The 20,549-nt window shown below is 49.0% G+C and overlaps 1 protein-coding gene across 6 annotated transcripts in view; it reads left to right on the plus strand.

Annotated features, from left to right (window-relative positions):
- Window positions 1-19,118, plus strand: part of LOC144509182 (X-ray repair cross-complementing protein 5-like) — a 60,755-nt gene extending 41,637 nt beyond the window's left edge. For 5 of the 6 annotated variants that reach the window (XM_078237620.1, XM_078237621.1, XM_078237623.1 and 2 more), the window contains 5 exons: window positions 2,849-3,010; window positions 4,695-4,824; window positions 5,200-5,300; window positions 8,242-8,358; window positions 11,131-12,498. In XM_078237620.1, the coding sequence (XP_078093746.1) occupies window positions 2,849-3,010; window positions 4,695-4,824; window positions 5,200-5,300; window positions 8,242-8,358; window positions 11,131-11,333 (713 nt within the window). In that variant the 3' untranslated portion in view covers window positions 11,334-12,498. Of the gene's footprint in view, window positions 1-2,848; window positions 3,011-4,694; window positions 4,825-5,199; window positions 5,301-8,241; window positions 8,359-11,130; window positions 12,499-16,672 lie in introns of those variants that run through there. The other variant, XM_078237619.1, reaches the window with a different exon arrangement.
- The last annotated feature ends 1,431 nt before the right edge of the window (window positions 19,119-20,549 follow it).

Below are 20,549 nucleotides of genomic sequence, written 5' to 3' on the forward strand. Positions count from 1 at the left end.
TTTTATATATTTACAATGCAGCCGTAATATAGAGCAGATGCAAATATGTTATCGGATAGAATACCCCTCCTCTAGAATCCCCCTACCCTAGAATACCCTGTATAGAATATAATTACGCTAGAAAACCCTGCATAGAATATAACTATCCTAGAATACCCTGAAGAGTATACCCTATCCTTGGGAGCTGTATCACTGATTGTTTGATGCTACCTGAGCATTATTATATCTTAAGAGATGAGAAGATGAATTTGAGCTCATTGTAACTGGTCCACTTCCTCTCATTACAGCATGCGGTTACATACTGAATGGCGTTAATGTGTTCTCTCCACTGCTCTGGATCATAGATCACGCCAACGATTTCTCACACTTTGAATCGAGGAGTCAGATGCTGAATCCTATTACCCTGGTTAGAAACATAGAAAATAGGAGCAGGAGGAGGCCATTCAGCCCTTCGAGTCTGCTCCATCATTCATTATGATCATGGCTGATCATCCTTTTCGATATTCTGTTCCCATCTTCCCCCCCATATCTTTTTATCCTCTTTGCCCCAACCAAGTGCTATATCTAACTGCATCTTGAAAACATTCAATATTTTGGCCTCAATTACTTTCTGTGGTAGCGAATTCCACATATTCACCACCCTCTGGGTGAAGACATTTTTCCTCATCTCTGTCCTAAATGATTTAGCCTGTATTCTTAAATTGTGATCCATGGTTCTGTACGCCGCCCCAAAAAATCCCTGAGTTGCCACACTCTGGCGCCTGTTTAGGTACACCGAGGGAGAATTTAGCATGGCCAATGCACGTCTTTCGGATTATGGGAGGAAACCGGAGCACCCGGAGGAAACCCACGCAGACACGGGTTTCTATGAGATTCCCCCCCCACCCTCATTCTTCTGAACTCTGGTGAATATAATCCTAACCGACTCAATCTCACCTTGGGAGTCAGTCCCACCATCCAAGGAATCAGCCTGGTAAACCTCCGCTCTACAGCAAGAACGTCCTTCCTCAGATAAGGAGACAAAAGCTGCACACAATATTCCAGGTGTGGTCCCACCAAGGCCCCATATATATGCAACCAGACACCCCTGCCCCGTACTCAAATCCTCTCGCTATGAAGGCCAACATTCCATTTGCCTTTTTCACCGCCTGCTGCACCTGAATGCTTAACTTCAGCGACTGGTGCATGAGGACACCCAGGTCTCATTTCGCATTCCTTTCTCCTAATTTATGGCCTTTTAGATAGTAATCTGCCTTCCGTTTTTGCTACCAAAGTGGATAACCTCACATTTCTCCAAATTATACTGCATCTGCTGTTCATTTGCCCACTCACTCAACTTGTCCACATCACACTGAAGCATCTCTCCATCTTCCTCACAGCTCACCCAGCTTTGTGTCATCTGCAGATTTGGAGATATTACATTTAGTTCTCTCATTTAAATCATTAATTTATATGTAGTGAATAGCTGGGGCCCCAGCACTGATCCCTGCGGTACCCCACTAATCACTGCCTGCCATTTGGAAAAAGACCTGTTTATTTCCTACTCTTTGTTTCCTGCCTGCCAACCAGTTTTCTATCCATCTCAATACACTACCCAATCCCATGCACTTTAATTTTACACACTGATCTCTTATGTGGGACCTTATCTGAAAGTCCAAATAAACCACATCCACTGGCTGCCCCTCATCAACTCTACTAGTTACATCCTTGAAGAATTCCAGTAGATTTGTCAAGCATGATTCCCCTCGTGTAAATCCATCTGACTCTGTCCTGTCCAGCCGCTGTTTACCAAGTGCTCTGCTATTAAATCCTCCCCCACTACCGACGTCAGGCTGACTGGTCTATAATTCCCTGTTCTCTCTCTGCCTCCCTTTTTAAATAGTGGGGTTACATTAGCTACCCTCCAATCCATAGGAACTGTTCCAAAGGCTATAGAACCTTGGAAGATGAATACCAATATACCCACTTTTTCTCAGACCATTTCCTTAAGTACTCCGGGGTGTAGATTATCGGGCCCTGGGGATTTATCAGCCTTCAAACTCAATTTCCCCAACACCATTTCTCTACTAATATTAATTTCCTTCAGTTCCTCCCTCTCCCTAGACCCTGTGTTCCCCAACTTTTCTGGTACGTTATTTGTGTCCTCCTTTGTGAAGACAGAACCAGAGTATGTATTGAGTTGGTCAGCCATTTCTTTGTTCCCCATTATAAATTCCCCTGTTTCTGACTGTAAAGGACCTAGTTTGTCGTTAACAATCTTTTTCACCTCACACACCTAATAGAAACTTTTACAGTCAATGTTTATGTTCCCCGCAAGCTTACTCTCGTACTCTATTTTCCCCTTATTAATTAGTCCCTTTGCTGAATTATAAACTGTCCCAATCCTCAGGTCTACAGTTTTTCTGGATCATTTGTATGCCTCTCCCTTGGACCTTTAACTATCTCTAATTTCCCTTGTAAGCCTTGGTTTGGCCACCTTTCCAGTTTTATTTTTGTGCCAGACTGGATTAAATAATCATTCCTTGAATGTTTGCCGTTGCCGATCCACCATCGTCCCCTTAAATAACATTTCCCAATCTGTCAAAGCCAACTTGTGCCTCATATTCATCGTAGTTTCCTTTATTAAGATTCAGGACCCTAGTCTCAAAATCAACTACCTGACTGTCCACCTCGATGAAGAATTCTATCGTGTTATAGGGGATGAAGTAACAATTTGACTTTATCGTTGCCACTTGCTAAGCAGCTCAGAGAGGTCAGCCCCCCTGGTCCTTTCCAGCAGCCTTTGGGCCAGCCCTGGTGCCCGGTGCTTATTGTTCTGAGCTGTGTTTATGTTTCACATTCCCAACAGGAAGCACCACTTTATTCAGCGCACTGCTCACCAAGTGCCTGGAGAAGGACGTGTATGCTGTTTGCCGCTACACTCCCCGGAGGAACACCCCACCCCGATTTGTGGCATTGGTCCCACAGGAGGAGGCGCTGGATGATCAGAAAGTGCAGACCATCCCTCCAGGTCAGTGACACTGTCTCTCTCGGATCGCTCACTGACTGGGTGAGTACACTTGATTTGTCTCTCCTTTCTGACTGAGTTATGGTCACACCAGTACCACTGAATCTCCGGCACCTTTTCTGCCTGACCACATATGATAATTATTCACACACTATTTGTCTATGGAGGGCATCGTAGCTGTTGCCTATCGTACCCCCACTCACCTTCCCCACACACACACCACATACCACGTGTATACACACACCACATGTGCACACACACACCACACATACACACATAGCACACATTTACACACATCTCACGTACACACACGCACCACACGTACGCACGCACCACATGTACGCACGCACCACACGTACGCATGCACACCACACGTATGTGCGCACCGCACGTACACGCATGCACCGCACGTATGCGCGCACCGCACGTACACACACATATATACACACAGTGGAGCCTGGCTGATTGTGTGCAGCTCCAATGCAGAGAGGAACTGAAACCAGATATTTGATTTGATTTATGATTGTCATGTTTATTAGTATACAGTAAAAAGTATTGTTTCTTGCGCGCTATGCAGACAAAACATACCGTTCATAGAGAAGGAAAGGAGAGAGTGCAGAATGTAGTGTTACAGTCACAGCTCGGGGTGTAGAGAAAGATCAACGTAAGAGAAAGATAGCACCACAGCCTGGGCTTGGACTCAGATGAACTAACTTCAGATTTCTATAGTTCAGAGTTACAGCGGATACATGTTACAGTGGGTGGATGAAAATTGAAGATTACATCATAACTGCTGAGAGTAAATTGATCCAATCTATAAAGGGGAAAAGATTGCAGGGCTGGGGGAAAGAGAAGGCTCTTGAGACGCATTGGATAAGCTCTTTCAAAGAGCCAGTATAGCCATGATGGGCTGAATGGCTTCTATGCAGTGTCATTCAATGAATCATTTACCATCGCTGTAGCCCTGCATTACATTGGCAGTGCAGTGATTTTAGACGTGGGTCTTCACTTGTGGTTTCCTCCCTGGGAACAGTAACCTGACGATAGGCAGAGTTTTTTAAGCAATGTTGATTGAGGGATGAATACTGGCCGAGACACCAGGGAAAACTCCCCTGCTGCTCTTCAAAACAGGGTCGTTAACATCCACCTCCGAGGGATGTGGGGACCGCAGTTTTCTGTCACGTCTGAAAAGCATTGAAGTACGCGAAGAATCCAAACACCCCACAGAGCTGCAATCACCACTCACGCACGCACCCAGGGACCTGGGTCAATTCCCAGCTTGGGTCACTGTCTGTGCGGAGTCTGCACGTTCTCCCCGTGTCTGCGTGGGTTTCCTCCGGGTGCCCCGGTTTCCTCCCACAGTCTGAAAGACGTGCTGGTTAGGGTGCGTTGGCCGTGCTAAATTCTCCCTCTGTGTACCCGAACACGAGTGTGGTGACTCGGGGATTTTCACAGTAACTTCATTGCAGTGTTAATGTAAACCTACTTGTGACACTAATAAAATAAACTTTGAAACTTTAAACTTTAAAACTTTACTAGTCGTAGCTTTGACCTGATTTCTGCAAAAACGCGAATGTTCATCCCAGGTCATCCCATCAAACGCAACTCCTGAGTCGGGCAGAGTGGGCGTGTGAAATGCTCACCGATTCCTGGTACAAACAAAACCTTTCCGTCGTTTTCCCATCAGGATTCCACCTGCTTTTTTTGCCTTACGCCGACGATGTCAGGAAGATCGGCTTTACGGAGAAGCGAGTGGCCAGCGAGGATCAGATCGAGAAGATGAAATCAGTGGTGCAGAAGCTCCGGTTTAAATACAGGTCAGTCGGAGGTTCCAGCGATACTTTCTGCGCCATTAGAGGATCACTGTCTGTGCGGAGAGTCTGCACGTTCTCCCCGTGTCGGCATGGGTTTCCTCCGGGTTCCTCCCACAGTCTGAAAGGTGTGCGGGATTGGCCGTGCTAAATTGCCCCTCAGTGACCCAGATGTGTAGATTAGAGGGACTAGCGGGGTAAATACATTGGGTTACGGGGATAGGACCTGGGGTGGGATTGTTGTCGGTGCAGACTCGATGGGCTGAATGGCCTCCTCCTGCACTGTAGGATTTCTATGATTTCCCCTGTGCAGATGAACAGGAAATTTCTGCAAATTCTCCTTAAAATAAAATGGTGACCATTTCTATCCCTCTGGATTAGGCCTGAGAGCTTTGAGAATCCGGTTATTCAGCGGCATTTCCGTAATCTGGAGGCACTGGCCCTCGATTTGAAGGAACCGGAAGAAGTTGAAGATTTGACACGTGAGTATCCTGCTGTACAGCTCGTACCCACTGCCCAGCAGCAAAAGGAATTAATTTGATTTGATTTATTATTGTCACATGTATTAACATACAGTGAAAAGTATTGTTTCTTGCGCACTATACAGACAAAGCATACCATTCATAGAGAAGGAAAGGAGAGAGTGCAGAATGTAGTGTTACAGTCATAGCTAGGGTGTCGAGAAAGATCAACTTAATGCGAGGTCGGTCCGTTCAAAAGTCTGACAGCAGCAGGGAAGAAGCTGTTCTTGAGTCGGTTGGTACGTGACCTCAGACTTTTTCCCGACAGAAGAAGGTGGAAGAGAGAATGTCCGAGGTGCGTGGGGTCCTTGATGATGATAAGGAATGATAGTGATTATGATAAGATAGTGATTGTAAAGACTAAAAAAGCCCAGCTTTCACACGTAGTCTGTAACAGAGCAGTATATCGGGAATATTTCCCATTGGATTCAGGGCCCCGGGGCGGGTATGAATATTGGGTAATTGTTGAATCCAGTTGTAATGCTCCCTGGGGGGGCAGAGAGGGGTTGCTGGGGGCATGAAGAGGGGAGAAATATGGCAAAGTGGGGGGGGGGTTAGGGTGGGGGAGCTGGGGGATGCGGAGAGGAGAGTCAGTGTATCAGCAAATGCATATTGTGGCAATTACAGTAATTGCCTTATTAAAGACAGGCGATGGTTATTGACTCAACCTCTGAAAGAGTATAAATGGACACAGCAGGAACAGATACTGTGGGGGAATCAGAGGAGCTTGTATCTGTACTGAGCTGTATGTAGAATAAACTTGCTGAAGGAAAAAGACCAGCTGCTGTATTATTCCTCCACTGTTAAGAAGAGGGAGCTCGGGGGGGTGGGGTGGGGTGGGGGGGGGTGCAGAGCTCAGGGGAGGGGGGGGCAGAGCTGGGGGGAGGAGCAGATAGGGGGGAGAGAGGGGGAGCTGGGGGGAGAGGGGGAGCTGGCAGGGAAAGGGAGAGCTGGCGGGGAGGGGGAGCTGAGGGTGTTGAGCTCCAGCTGACGAAGGGGCAGCGCTCCGAAAGCGAGTGGCATTTGCTACCAAATCAACTTGTTGGACTTTAACCTGGTGTTGTTAAACTTCTTACCGTGTTGGAGAAGGGCAGCTGAGGGGAGTGGGGGTGAGAGAGAGGGGGTGCTGGGGAAGAGAGAGAGGGGGTGCTGGGGGAAGAGAGAGGGGATGCTGGGGAAGAGAGAGGGGATGCTGGGGAAGAGAGAGGGGGTGCTGGGGAAGAGAGAGGGGGTGCTGGGGAAGAGAGAGGGGGTGCTGGGGAAGAGAGAGAGAGTGGGTGCTGGGGGAAGAGAGAGGGGGTGCTGGGGAAGAGAGAGGGGGTGCTGGGGAAGAGAGAGGGGGTGCTGGGGAAGAGAGAGGGGGTGCTGGGGAAGAGAGAGGGGGTGCTGGGGAAGAGAGAGGGGGTGCTGGGGAAGAGAGAGGGGGTGCTGGGGAAGAGAGAGGGGGTGCTGGGGAAGAGAGAGGGGGTGCTGGGGAAGGAGAGAGAGGGAGCTGGGGGGGGGGGGGGGGGAGAGAGGGACCTGGGGGGGGAGAGGGGGAGCTGCGGGGGGGGGGGAGGGAGAGGGGGAGCTGGGGGGGAGGGGGGAGAGGGGGTGCTTGGGAGGGGAGAGGGGGAGCTGGGGGGGGTGAAGAGAGTGAGCTGGGGGGGAGAAGCGGGGGAGCTGGGGGGGGAGAGAGGGGGAGCTGGGGGGGGGAGAGAGGGGGAGCTGGGGGAGGGGGGTGGGAGGGGGGGACCTAGGGTTGGAGAGGGGGAGCTGGGGGGAGGGGGGGGGGGTGGAGATGGGGAGTGGGGGTGGGGAGAGGGTGGAAGTATACTGTGAAAGGTCTGACACTGGGAAGTTCCGAAGAACAAAAGGACCTTGGCGTGTTTGTCCATAGATCTCTGAAGGTGGAAAGGCAGGTTAATAGGGTGGTGAAAAAGGCATATGGCACACTCGCCTTTATCAATCGAGGTATAGATCACAAAGCAGAGAGGTCATGATGGAGTTGTATAGAACTTTGGTGAGGCCACAGCTGGAGCACTGTGTGCGGTTCTGGTCGCCACATTATAGGAAGGATGTGAACGAACTGGAGGGGGTGCAGCGGAGATTCACCAGGATGCTGCCTGGGACGGAACATTTAAGTTATGAAGAGAGGTTGGATTGGCTTGGGTTGTTTTCTCTGGAGCGGAGAAGACTGAGGGGCGACTTGATTGAGGTGTTCAAGATTATGAGACAGGATGGATCGGGAGCAGCTGTTCCCCTGAGTTGAAGGGTCAGTTACGAGGGGACACAAGTTAAAAGTGAGGGGTGGGAGGTTTAGGGGGGATTTGAGGAAAAAGGTTTTTACCCAGAGGGTGGTGAGGGTCTGGAATGCGCTGCCTGGAAGGGTGGTGGAGGCGGGATGCCTCACATCCTTTAAAAAGTACCTGGATGAGCACTTGGCACGTCATAACATTCAAGGCTATGGGCCAAGTGCTGGTAAATGGGATTAGGTGGGCAGGTCAGGGCATTTCATGCATCAATGCAGATTTGATGGGCCGAAAGGCCTCTTCTGCACTGGAGGATTCTGTGATTCTGAGCTGGGGGGCAGAGAGGGGGAGCTGGGGGGCAGAGAGGGGGAGCTGGGGGGCAGAGAGGGGGAGCTGGGGGGCAGAGAGGGGGAGCTGGGGGGCAGAGAGGGGGAACTGGGGGGCAGAGGGGGAGCTGGGGGAGCCAGAGGGGAGACGGGGTGCTGGGGGGGAGGAGGAAAGGTAGAGAGGTGGAGAAGGGGGGTTGGAGAGGGAGAGCCGTGGCGGGGGGCGGGGCTGGAGGGAGCGTGGGGGGAGAAGCTGGGGGGGGGGTGGAGAGGAAGCTGGAGAGGTGCAAATAAATGACTTTGATAGAGGAGCGTAGTAGGGGAAATCGTCTTTTCCCCACACAGTGCCAAAGAATGATGTTATGGACAGGAGAATCGGACAGCTGGCAGAGGAGTTCCTGGAGCTGGTTTATCCCCCGGGCTATAACCCAGGTGCAAAGAGCCAACAGAAGAGGAAGCTCAGTGAGTACTGCGGCAAGGGGAGCAAATTAAATGTTGTGTCAGTAAATGCTCCGCGTGGGATACAAGTGAGCCACACGGACATGGAAATCTCTGCTCAATTCTCTCAGAACTGAACCAGCTGGTCGCCAAAAGAAACAAAGAATTGCATTTCTTTAGCGCCTTTCCTCAGGACATTGTAAAACACTACAGTCAGTGAAGTGTAGTGGCCGCTGCAATTTATTACAACCCTGTTAGGAACATTTATAGAGAATTAACTGACCATAATTACCTGACAGAACTACGTCACTAGATTTCAACTTTTTCAAATAAAAACAAACTTTATTGTATTTTAGAGTTAAACAAAGCACTATTAACTCAACACCGCAGTTTATCATTCCTCATGCCTGTGAACTCAGTTCAACTTTGTGCTCCCTGCCCAAGAATTCCCCTATACGTGGCAAGAATATTGAAGGTGCATTCACTTCTGTAGAAACCAGCCCGTGAGGTATGCCACAGCCCTCCAGAATTCACTTTATCGTTCCTTCCTGTTAGTTATTTCCTGAGGGAAGGTTTTATGGGGATCCTGCCCATTGATTTTTGGCAAAGCAACCTTCCAACCTTTATTTAACATCACACAACTGTGGAGGTTCAGCTTCTTGTTCTGGTGGCTGGCAGGTACCCAACTTGCTCCTCAGAGTTTCCAAACAATTCTGTTGACTGCTTTCGGCCTCAAGGTTCTGGGGTGGACGACTGTAGATAATCCAGGGAACAAATAGCTGTTTTATTATACAGGACAGATGCAAGAATATCAAATTTCAAAGAGCAGCAATTAAAGATTATCAGTCGGGCTCGTAATGTGGCCCATTTACGCCTGCTAGAAATTACGTGTATTCATATGGAGGGACCTGTCCTCTACAGGCAAAAGGAACATGTCCAGGCACTGCCCTTTTTAATTAAATGGAAGCATGGGGAGGGGGGGGTCAATAGTTCCCTGGCGCACCCACCATGGCAATACCTCAACCAATCAAAATCGATATGCTGACCAATCAGCACCCTTTTTTTCGTGGAGTATAAATTTTTACTCCCTTTGAAATTTGGCATTCTTGTGTCTGTCCTGATGAGTGCAAGATGAAAAGCTTCGACAGCACGCCTCTGTTTTTGCAGCGGTATTCAAATCCAGAGGAAAAATGTGGGTTCAAATGCCCACCATGACTGTCTGAGAATTCTAAGCTAGTGTTTGTTTTTTTAAAACTTGATCAATATAAAGTAGCTCCTGGTAAAAGTGACCCCAAAACCTGTCAGATTGTCAGAAAAATCCAACGACCGAGCTCATGTCTATTATGGAAGGGGGTGGCACGGCGGCACAGTGGTTAGCACTGCTGCCTCACAGCGCCAGGGACCCGGGTTCGATTCCCGACTTGGGTCACAGTCTGTGCAGAGTTTGCACGTTTCTCCCCGTGTCTGTGTGGGTTTCCTCCGGGTGCTCCGGTTTCCTCCCACCATCCCGAAAGACATGCTGGTTAGGGTGCATTGGCCGTGCTAAATTCTCCCTCAGTGTTACCCGAACAGGCGCCAGAGTGTGGTGACTAGGGGATTTTCACAGTAACTTCATTGCAGTGTTAATGTAAGCCCACTTGTGACGAATAAATAAACTTTAAACTTGCTGTCTTTACCAGCCTGTCCTCCTGCTGATTCCAGTCCCAATGAGGCTGACAGCTGAACGTTCTCTGAATTAACTTGGCAAGTCCCACACAAAACTGCCCTATTCATGGCAACTAAAGAAGGGCAATAAATGCCAGCGATGCCCGCTCCTCCAGAATGATTATTGTTTTACTGTCCCTTATAGAACATAGAACAGTACGGCACAGAACAGGCCCTTCGGCCCACGATGTTGTGCCGAGCTTTATCTGAAACCAAGATCAAGCTATCCCACTCCCTATCATCCTGGTGTGCTCCATGTGCCTATCCAATAACCGCTTAAATGTTCCTAAAGTGTCCGACTCTACTATCACTGCAGGCAGTCCATTCCACACCCCAACCACTCTCTGAGTAAAGAACCTACCTCGGACATCCTTCCTATATCTCCCACCATGAACCCTATAGTTATGCCCCCTTGTAATAGCTCCATCCACCCGAGGAAATAGTCTTTGAACGTTCACTCTATCTATCCCCTTCATCATTTTATAAACCTCTATTAAGTCTCCCTTCAGCCTCCTCCGCTCCAGAGAGAACAGCCCGAGCTCCCTCAACCTTTCCTCATAAGACCTACCCTCCAAACCAGGCAGCATCCTGGTAAATCTCCTCTGCACTCTTTCCAGCGCTTCCACATCCTTCTTATAGTGAGGTGACCAGAACTGCACACAATATTCCAAATTATAAACAATGAACAGGTGTTAAGTAAATTTAAAAGTAAAGTTTATTTATTAGTGTCGCAAGTAAGACTTACATTGACACCGCAATGAAGTTACTGTGAAATTCCCCTAGTTGCCACACTCCGGCGCCTGTTCGGGTAACACTGAGGGAGAACTTAGCACGGCCAATGCACCCTAACCAGCACATCTTTCGGACTGTGGGTGGAAACCGGAGCACCCGGAGGAAACCCACGCAGACACGGGGAGAATGTGCAGACTCCGCACAGACAGTGACCCGAGCCATAATTAACTGAAGTGGAATTGCACGGTGCTGTTTCTTATTAGCCGAATATTCAAGAGTGGGGCCATTGTTTGTCTTCGGTACTTCGGAGATTTGTCACGGTGACTGTCTGAAGAATGAACTGCTGTTCTCTGTGATCAGGCGACGCAGCCGGGGGAGCCGAGAAGAAGCCAAGCGTGGAGGTGTCGCTGGGGAAGGAGGAGGTCAGGCAGTACCTGCGGAGCGGGATGCTGGGCAAGCTGACCGTGCCGGTGCTCAAGGAGGTCTGTAAACAGTACGGGCTGAGGGGCAGCAAGAAGCAGGAGCTGATCGACGCCATCACCGGTCACTTCGCTGAGAACTGACCGCGGTGGAATTCAGGCCATGGCCTGGGGGGGAGCGGGGGGGTGGGGGGGGCTGCGGATCATGTACGAGCAGCGGAGACTGTCGGATTTAGCTGGGGAAAAGACCCAACTGGCCTTCCCAACTGAATCAAAACATCACAGGAACCTTCAAACAGTGACCCCACCTCCCCCAACCCCCCCCCCCCACCCCCCACCCCCACCGCAGCGAGCAGCCAGTATCCAAATCAGCTCTGATCCAAATATAACAGAACCAGGACTTGCTCTGACTCCATGATTCCGACCATCTGCGTAATGAGGAGAGCCCAGACTCTCCTTCCGAGGCCTCCAGGATATACAGGCCACCTCGCTGACAAGGAACTCAGAAATCTGCCCCCGGGATATTTTTGTACCTGTTGAATTTGTCACAAGTTTATTTTATACTTTGTGTTTTACAGGCCACCTGTAACCTACTCACCTCCAACAAAACCCAGTCCTGGGAAAGTCACTGCCACGTCTGAATATTATTTTCCTCCCTGTTATTTTTACCGGGGGGTTGGTGAGGAAGCCCCGGACTTGCTTATGGTAGAAAGGTACCTGTTAACAACCAGCTGGCACCGCCCAAGGGTAGTATACTGACCCTTGGCTGCGCTCTTTACACTTGTAGTTCTAGTGAGTGGAGAGAGAAATAGGCAGCACGGAGCTGCAAAGGTTAACCTAAACATGCAAGATCCATGTGCGGGCTGGGTGGATTGGCCATACTAAATAGCGCCTTAGTGTCAGGGGGATTAGCAGGGTAAATATGTGGGGTAACGGGGATAGGGCTTGGGTGGGATTGTAGTCAGTGCAGACTCGATGGGCCGAATGGCCTCTTTCTGCCCTGAAGGGATTCTATGATTTTTTTTAACAACGGTACAAAGTAATAACGAGGTTTTGGGACCTCGCTTTGATGGGAACAGTTACCGTATCAGATCAGTAATCTCTCGCTGGAAACAGAGGCAGGCCATTCAGCCCCTCGAGCCTGTTCTGGGTGAAGGCAGTTAGGGTTGCTCTGAGGTGAAAAGTTCAAATCAAATACAAACCATCTCTTCTCGCATTTCCCTCGCACGCGAACCAACCTCCAATCCTGATTTTGGCTGTCTGTATTTTTATATAAGTGACAAGATTAAAGAGTTTACTGGGGATGATTTTTTTTGGGTACTTCCTGCCTGTTTTGTTGCCGCTCCTGTGTGTTTTTCTTCTCGAAACTCTCTGGCCGGAATTTTCCCGTTCCGCCCGGCACGGGAATCGGAGCGGGCGAGGGGCGGAACGCGAAAAGGTCCGTTGACCTCGGGTGGGATTTTACGGTTTCAGGACGAGTGAGTCTGTAAAATCCCGCCCTTTCTTATTTACTTCCTCTCTCGGACCTCAGAGTCCTGAGATTCCACATCACCATCTCCAGACCACTACCATTGCTCACTCAGTGTTTAATTGAACCAGACTCTAAACATCTTTTTGTAGCTTCCTCAGAGCTCCATCATAGTTGCCTTGAGTTCCACAGCATCACTCTCAGAGCCCCATCGCAGCTGCTTCACAGCATCACTGCAACTCCCTCGCAGCACCACTGCAGCTCCCTCGCAGCACCCCTGCAGCTCCCTCACGGCACTGCCTGCAGCTCCCTCTCAGCACCACTGCAGCTCCCTCTCAGCACCACTGCAGCTCCCTCGCAGCACCACTGTAGCTCCCCCACGGCACTGCCTGTAGCTCCCTCTCAGCATCACTGCAGTTCCCTTGCGGCACCGCCTGCAGCTCCCTCGCAGCACCACTGCAGCTCCCTCACAGCACCATTGCAGCTCCCACACGGCACCGCCTGCAGCTCCCTCGCGGCACCACTGCAGCTCCCTCGCAGCACCGCCTGCAGCTCCCTCGCAGCACCGCCTGCAGCTCCCTCACGCCACCGCCTGCAGCTCCCTCGCAGCACCATTGCAGCTCCCACACGGCACTGCCTGAAGCTCCCTCGCAGCACTGCCTGAAGCTCCCTCGCAGCACCGCCTGCAGCTCCCTCACGGCACCGCCTGCAGCTCCCTCACGGCACCGCCTGCAGCTCCCTCGCAGCACCTCTGCAGCTTCCTCCTTCTAGTTCCATAGTAATGATGTTCACCTCCTAGATTGAGGACAAGACATGCAGCCGCTGGTGATTATACCCGAGCAACGAGTCTGGCTCCCAGGAGGAAATCTTCCATTTATATGTTTCTAAGATAACTGTTTAAAGAAGCGGTTGTGTACGGGTCAGGACTTCATAATATCAAGAAGTTAAAATAATTCACTGTTTTGTTGAAGTAAAATATTTGAGAATCTGTTTCTGTTTTTCTGATACGGCTATTGTTGGGAAATTGGGATTTACCCAGCGGCAGCTGGATTCAGTGTCACGACAGTGAGGGGCAAACTCCGCCCAGTGTGATTCTGAAGCTCCATTATCATGAGAATCATAGAATCCCTACAGTGCAGGAGGCCATTTGGCCCATCGAGTCTGCACCGACCACAATCCCACCCAGGCCCTATCCCCATAACCCCACATATTTACCCTGCTAGTCCCCCTGACACTAAGGGGCAATTTAGCACGGCCAATCCACCTACCCCATGCATCTTTGGAGTGTGGGAGGAAACCGGAGCACCCGGAGGAAGCCCACGCAGACACGGGGAGAATGTGCAAACTCCACACAGACAATGACCCAAGCCAGGAATCGAACTCAGGTCCCTGGCGTTGCGAGGCAGCAGTGCCAACCACAGTGCCATCCTGGCATTTATCTGGCATATCTGAGGGAGGGGGTGATTCTCTCCAGGCTCAGCCAGTATTAATTTATCGCACTCTCACTTTGGGACTGGAGTCTGCTGACAGAACCCTGCTCCAGGGTTAGTGCACATTAGGCTGGCACTGCAGGGCGATACCAGGCGGATGCTGCATTGTCAATGGTGCCATTCCCCCAATGGAACATCAATTCTGACCATTGTCTGGTTTCAGGGCAGCATCGAGATCTATGATTCAAACACAGTCACCCAGTGGCACACTGGTTGGCACTGCTGCCCCACAGCGCCAGGGACCCGGGTTCAATTCCCGGCCAGGGTTACTGTGTGGAGTTTGCACATTCTCACCATGTCTGCGTGGATTTCCTCCCACAGTCCAAAGGTCTGCGGGTTAGGTGGATTGGCCATGCTAAATTGTCCCTTAGTTCAGGGGGATTGGCTAGGGTAAATACATGGGGTTACGGGGATAGGGCCTGGATGGGATTGTGGTTGACTCAATGGGCCAAATGGCCTCCTTCTGCATTGTAGGGTTTCTATGATTCATACCCACTGCTGTAAGGAACTTTGAGTGCGACAGCAGGGGAGAAATTGTAGAAAAATGGAGATTTATTAAGCATCAAGGATGTTAAATAAGATGGGCAGTAATTGACACAGGTTTATGTGCCCCTGTTTTAGCTTTGGACAACAGCACACACAAAAACCTGGACTGCTTTTCATGGAGTCGTAGAATCCCTACAGTGCTGAGGGAGGCCATTCCGCCCCCGCCCCCGAGCTTGGACCACAGTGTTTAAACTTATACAGACGTGCTCTCTGACAACGCATAATTAATTGTCAGGCGTGATATTCTCAGTGTCCTACCCAACAGTCCGCCCTCTGCCAACTCCAAAATAAAACCGATTGGTCACTGATACATCTGTGCACAAAATAACGACCATATTCATTTTTATTTATTGATGGGATGTGGGTGTCGCTGGCTAGACCAGCGTTCATTGCCCATCCCTAGTTGCCTTGAGAAGGTGGTGGTGAGCTGCCTTCTTGAATCGCTGCAGTCCCTGTAATGTAGGTACACCTAAAGTGCTGTGAGGGAGGGAGTTTCAGGGTTTGACTCAATGACAGTTAAGGAATGGTGATAGAGTGCAAGTTTGGATGGTGTGGTTTGCAGGTGGTGATGTTCCCGGGTATCTGCTGTTATCCGAGCTGATTTTGATTTAATTTATTATTGTCACATTATTAGCATACAGTGAAAAGTATTGTTTTTTGCACGCTATACAGACAAAGCATACTGTTCATAGAGAAGGAAAGGAGAAAGTGCAGAATGTAGTGTTACAGTCATAGCTAGGGTGTAGAGAAAGATCAACTTAATGCAAGGTAGGTCCATTCAAAAGTCTGATGGCAGCAGGGAAGAAGCTGTTCTTGAGTCGGTTGGAACGTGACCTCAGACTTTTGTATCATTTTCCCGAAGGAAAAAGGTGGAAGAGAGAATGTCTGGGGCGTGTGGAGTCCTTAATTATGCTGGCTGCTTTTCCAAGGCAGCGGGAAATGTAGACGGAGTCAATGGATGGGAGGCTGGTTTGCATGATGGACTGGGCTACATTCACAACCCTTTGTAGTTTCTTGCGGTCTTGGACAGAGCAGGAGCCATACCAAGCTGTGATACAACCAGAAAGAATGCAACCCCGGGAAGCCCATAAAGGTAAAGATGGGACACCAACCCAGACCAAAGGGACCCTGGGAACAGATACAAATGGACTTCATAGGACCATTGCCCCCCTCTCACAGGAAAACATACTGCCTGGTAATAGTAGATCAATTCACCAGGTGGGTAGAAGCATTCCCCACAACCAATTGTACAGCCCTAACGGTAGCCAGGATATTGGCAGCAGAAGTCATTCCCCGATGGGGGATGCCAATTCAAGTTGATTCGGACCAGGGAACACATTTCACAGGAAAGGTTATGAAAAACATTTGCCAACTATTAGGAATAAAACAGAAATTTCACATCCCCTATCACCCACAAAGTTCCGGGATGGTGGAGAGGATGAATCGGACTCTAAAAATAACCATGGCAAAAGCAATGCAATCCTCAGGTAGAAATTGGACAGAAGTCCTACCTGCAGTTCTGATGAGGCTTAGGGCGACCACAAATCGAACTATCGGCTTGACTCCATACGAGCTGATGACCGGGCGAGCAATGCACTTACCCGAAAACATTATTACAGGCTGGACAGATGTGGGTCCAATAAAGGATAAGATCCGTCAATACATCCGAGACCTTAGCACCCAATTGAAGGGGATGCGCCGGTCCGTAATTTTTAATCAGGCACAGGTCGATACAGAGGAGGAATCAGAAATATTACCAGAGGTCCCAAAAGCCGGGAGCCGGGTATTAACAAAAGTGCTTCCTGCAAAACCAGGATTTGCCCCAAGATGGCACGGACCTTACGAGGTCATTATTAGCGGAGATACCTGTGCCTGTATAGATATAAGGGGACAGGGGGTCTGGAAACATTGGACCCAATTAAAGCTGTATGAAGACAAATAAACTATAGATACCGTTTTCGTTCGTTCAAATTCCACAGGAACCAGGACCAGATCTACTATCAAGACGTCGAACAAACTACTTTTAATTTGATTGCCTGTCTATTTTCTGTATATACTATAACTGTAAAAATACTGTTGTCAAAAAAAACAATATGGGAATAGGGACATATTTGATAATAACCATGACCATTGTAAATACGCTCCAACACATGGGGGTTAGGGGAGCAGAACCACCAATCATGGAAGAAAACCTATTCCTGAAAACACACATCCAGATCTATGGGAATAGGACCGCTTGTTACCCTTCAGCGCGATCAGTAAACTCCCTATTCATCGCAACACCAGGGTGGCTCCCACAAGAGTTATTCACTATTGACACATCGGGGGCACCCTGCAAGGAACATATTGGGTACTTTAAACAAGGGATACAAGGAAGGTGTGTAGAGCTCACTGAGCCGGGAATTCTAGGGGGGATGGGACCCCAACGGGAGGAGACACATGGGAACTACCCACAATGTTTTAAGGGAGAGGGATGGGGGTGCGTGCATGCCTTTGTCCCTAAAAATGATTCGTGCGCTGAGGCACATTGTGCTCTCCAGGAGTGCCGGGTCCGGGAAGGACACTTCACTTGTGACTGCAAGCAACAAAAATGCATTGCAGTCACCGCGGGTAGGCAGCTTATGTGTGGCAAGTGCAACGGCACCCACGTAAGCTCAGCCTTGGGGACATACCCATTTGATTCTCACCAAGGGGTACAATCAAGTGGACAGTCCCGGGGGAGGGAAGGTTCCACAACATGGGTCCTAGTGGTCAAACGACCCCGGGGTAATGCATGTTATCGGGTTAAAGAAGGTTATGTGTTTTTATTCAAAAATGTATACATGACGGCCACAGACAGGCCTCCAAGGTTCTTTTCCGTAGGGACAATCAGACCTCTCACGGTTCCGTGCCCAAGCGAAGGGCATGTCCAGAAACGCATAGTGACCAGGGCCATCAGCGCAGAATTCTGCGCCGACTGGCAGGCCCCTGTCACATTAGGATCTTCTTTGGGGTATGGATTTCTGGGGACACTATCCCTAGGGGGCGCCGCAGGGGTGATCAGTGCCAGTAATAGGAATTTCTTCATATGTGGACTTACCATCTTAGGAAACAACACCCTACAAGCACTGGGTGCAATTGACCAAGAACTCGCAGAACTCAGACTATACACACAGCAAACGAGATATGCAGTAGACTATCAGCTAGCCAGACAAGGAGGGGTATGCACCATCATCAAAGGAAAATGCATCACATATGTACACGACGAGACATTAAACATAACAGCAGCCATGTCCGGGATACAAAAGCAATTGGATAGCTTTGAACAGGGATTTACAGGGACTGATGGGTGGTTAGGGTGGCTGTTTAACACAGTTTGGGGAGCATACATTATGAAGGGATTAATTTTAGTAGTAGCCATCCTGTTCACACTCTGCCTGGGCCTAACCTGTATTAAAGTGATATGTGCAAATATTGCATCAAGAATGCTACCCACTGCCAGTATCCAGATGCAAGAATTTAACCACACCACAGAGGAAGAGGAACAACGGCAAGGACGACATCTGTACAAGTCACTGTACCTCTGAAGATCGTCCATGGGGGGTCAGCCATGAATGGGACCCCCTGGACGAGAGGAGGGACTGAAGTAGGCCATTTTCCAAGAGCCATATTTTTATTATCTCATCAATATTCACCTCATTAAACATATTCATTTATTGGACTGATTGGCACCATTCATAACGTGCCCACAATGCAGAGGGGAACACCCGAATGGACATTCGTTTAAATCCCCCTCTGCACAGCTGAGAGACCTTTAATTTCAAAGCCGACAAAAGATCCTTATTCTGCCCAGCAACAGCACGAAGCTGCATTTTAAACCGGCCTTTGGCTAAAAGATCGGGATATCTGCGAGTCAAGACCTGGAGTGCGTTATATGGCATAACCGGACTGTCAATAAAATATTACAGGAATAAAATGGCCAAGGCAGGCAAAGAAACTTAATAAACTAGGATAAAAAGAATAAAAGATTAGATTAAACCCCCCTACACACAGGACAAAATGACATTCACACCTAATCTCGCAAGCATAGAATACAGACACAAAACAGTAGAGATCGATTTAGATAAGGGGACACATCGAGAGGATAATGGGAAACACATTAAAACACCGGGGCAAGAACAGGCAGTCCCATTAACACGGACACACACCATACAGATGCAAATTGACAAGCCTCTCAGGGAACTTCCTGACCAGACAGGCCACTTTATAAGTATTGTAAAAATGTATGAGCAAATGTTCCCGCTCGAATTTGGATCCCTATAAATATCCAGAGCAAATGTATAACCATGGAGATCAACGTGGCCAAGCCACTGTTTCTGAGCTGGTTACGCTGTTCTCCCTGGGATCCCAGTAATTGTACAATAAAGAAAAACGCTTTGAACTTTGCCTTGCGACTCGACCTCTTGAATGCACTGGTATAAGGGATTTTTCCCTACAACAACGGCATCAATTTTGGATTCAACTTTGTCTTGGATGCCACAGTCTTTCTGCTTCATGAGCAGTCTGTCATGTGGAACCTTATCCAAAGCTTTGCTAAAATCCAAATAGACTACATCAAACATGCTGCCCTCATTGGCCCTTCTCATCACCACCTCAAAAGTTTCAATTATTTAACTCATCCCCGATCTTCTCTTAACAAATCCGTGCCGACTGTCTTTGATCAGCCCATATTTTTCCCAATGTCTCTCAGAGTTCTTTCCAATAGTAAAAGTAAAGTTGATTGATTAGTCATTAGTTTATTTATTAGCTTTCCTAAGCCCCGAGATTAGGCCGACTCGACTGCCTTTTAAATTACTCAGTCTGTCCCTTTCTGCCTTATTGTGGTTCAGGTCTATATGCCACCTGCCAACATCACTGCTCCCCCCACGCTCACCACCGGGCATCATCGCAAATCCTCATCAATGAGGGAGTGCCAAGCCCACAGCTCTACCTCCAGCCCAGAACCCTTTCTCCCAATGCCAAGGAACCCAGGTCACCTTTTTCCCAAGATTCCGACTGCACGATCCAGGGATCATGACAAAAATAAACTGAATTAATGTTAATTCCACAAGCCCGAAATGTGCTAATTAACTGCAGTGAGGAGATGCTGTGCTTACGGCAGTTGGTGGTGTCTCTCTCTCTCTCTCTCTTTCTCTGTCTCTTGAGCTGAATTATTCTGGCTGTATCCACGCTGAAAATATTTATTACTATCCAGTTCTTTTTCCCTTTGTGGTTAACTTTGTCTCGGCCATTATTTTCGTATTTCTGTTAATCATTTCAAGTGAAGTTTATTTATTAGTCACAAGTAAGGCTTACATTAACACTGCAACAAACTTACTGTGAAATTCCCCTCGTCGCCACACTCCGGCGTCTCTTTGGGTAAATGTACCTAACCAGCACAGTCCCTTCAGACTGTGGGAGGAAACCAGATCACCCGGAGGAAACCCACGCAGACACGGGGAGAACGTGCAAACTCCACACAGACAGTGACCCGAGGCTGGAATTGAACCCGTGTCCCTGGAGCACTGTAAGGCAGCAGCGCTAACCACCGCGCCACCGGTCATTTACTCTCTAACTCCATTTCTTATCCAGGATATCTCCTTATTTCCCCCTCGCCCTTCGCTCTCACTCTGTCACCAGCTGTGATTTCCTCCCCTGCTTTGTTCTTCACCCATTCCTTGTACTAACCCTTCAATCTCACTGCAATGTCAAGCTGCAAGTCTCAGGGACATTGCTGCAAACTTTGAGCTCTTTTCCTCCCTCATTTCCTGTACCCGCTTGATCTTTTTGGCTGTGTTTCTCTCTGGGAGACCAGAACAGGAGGAGGCCATTCATAAG

This window comes from Mustelus asterias, chromosome 21 (genome assembly GCF_964213995.1).
Source record: "Mustelus asterias chromosome 21, sMusAst1.hap1.1, whole genome shotgun sequence".
Lineage (NCBI taxonomy): Eukaryota > Metazoa > Chordata > Chondrichthyes > Carcharhiniformes > Triakidae > Mustelus > Mustelus asterias.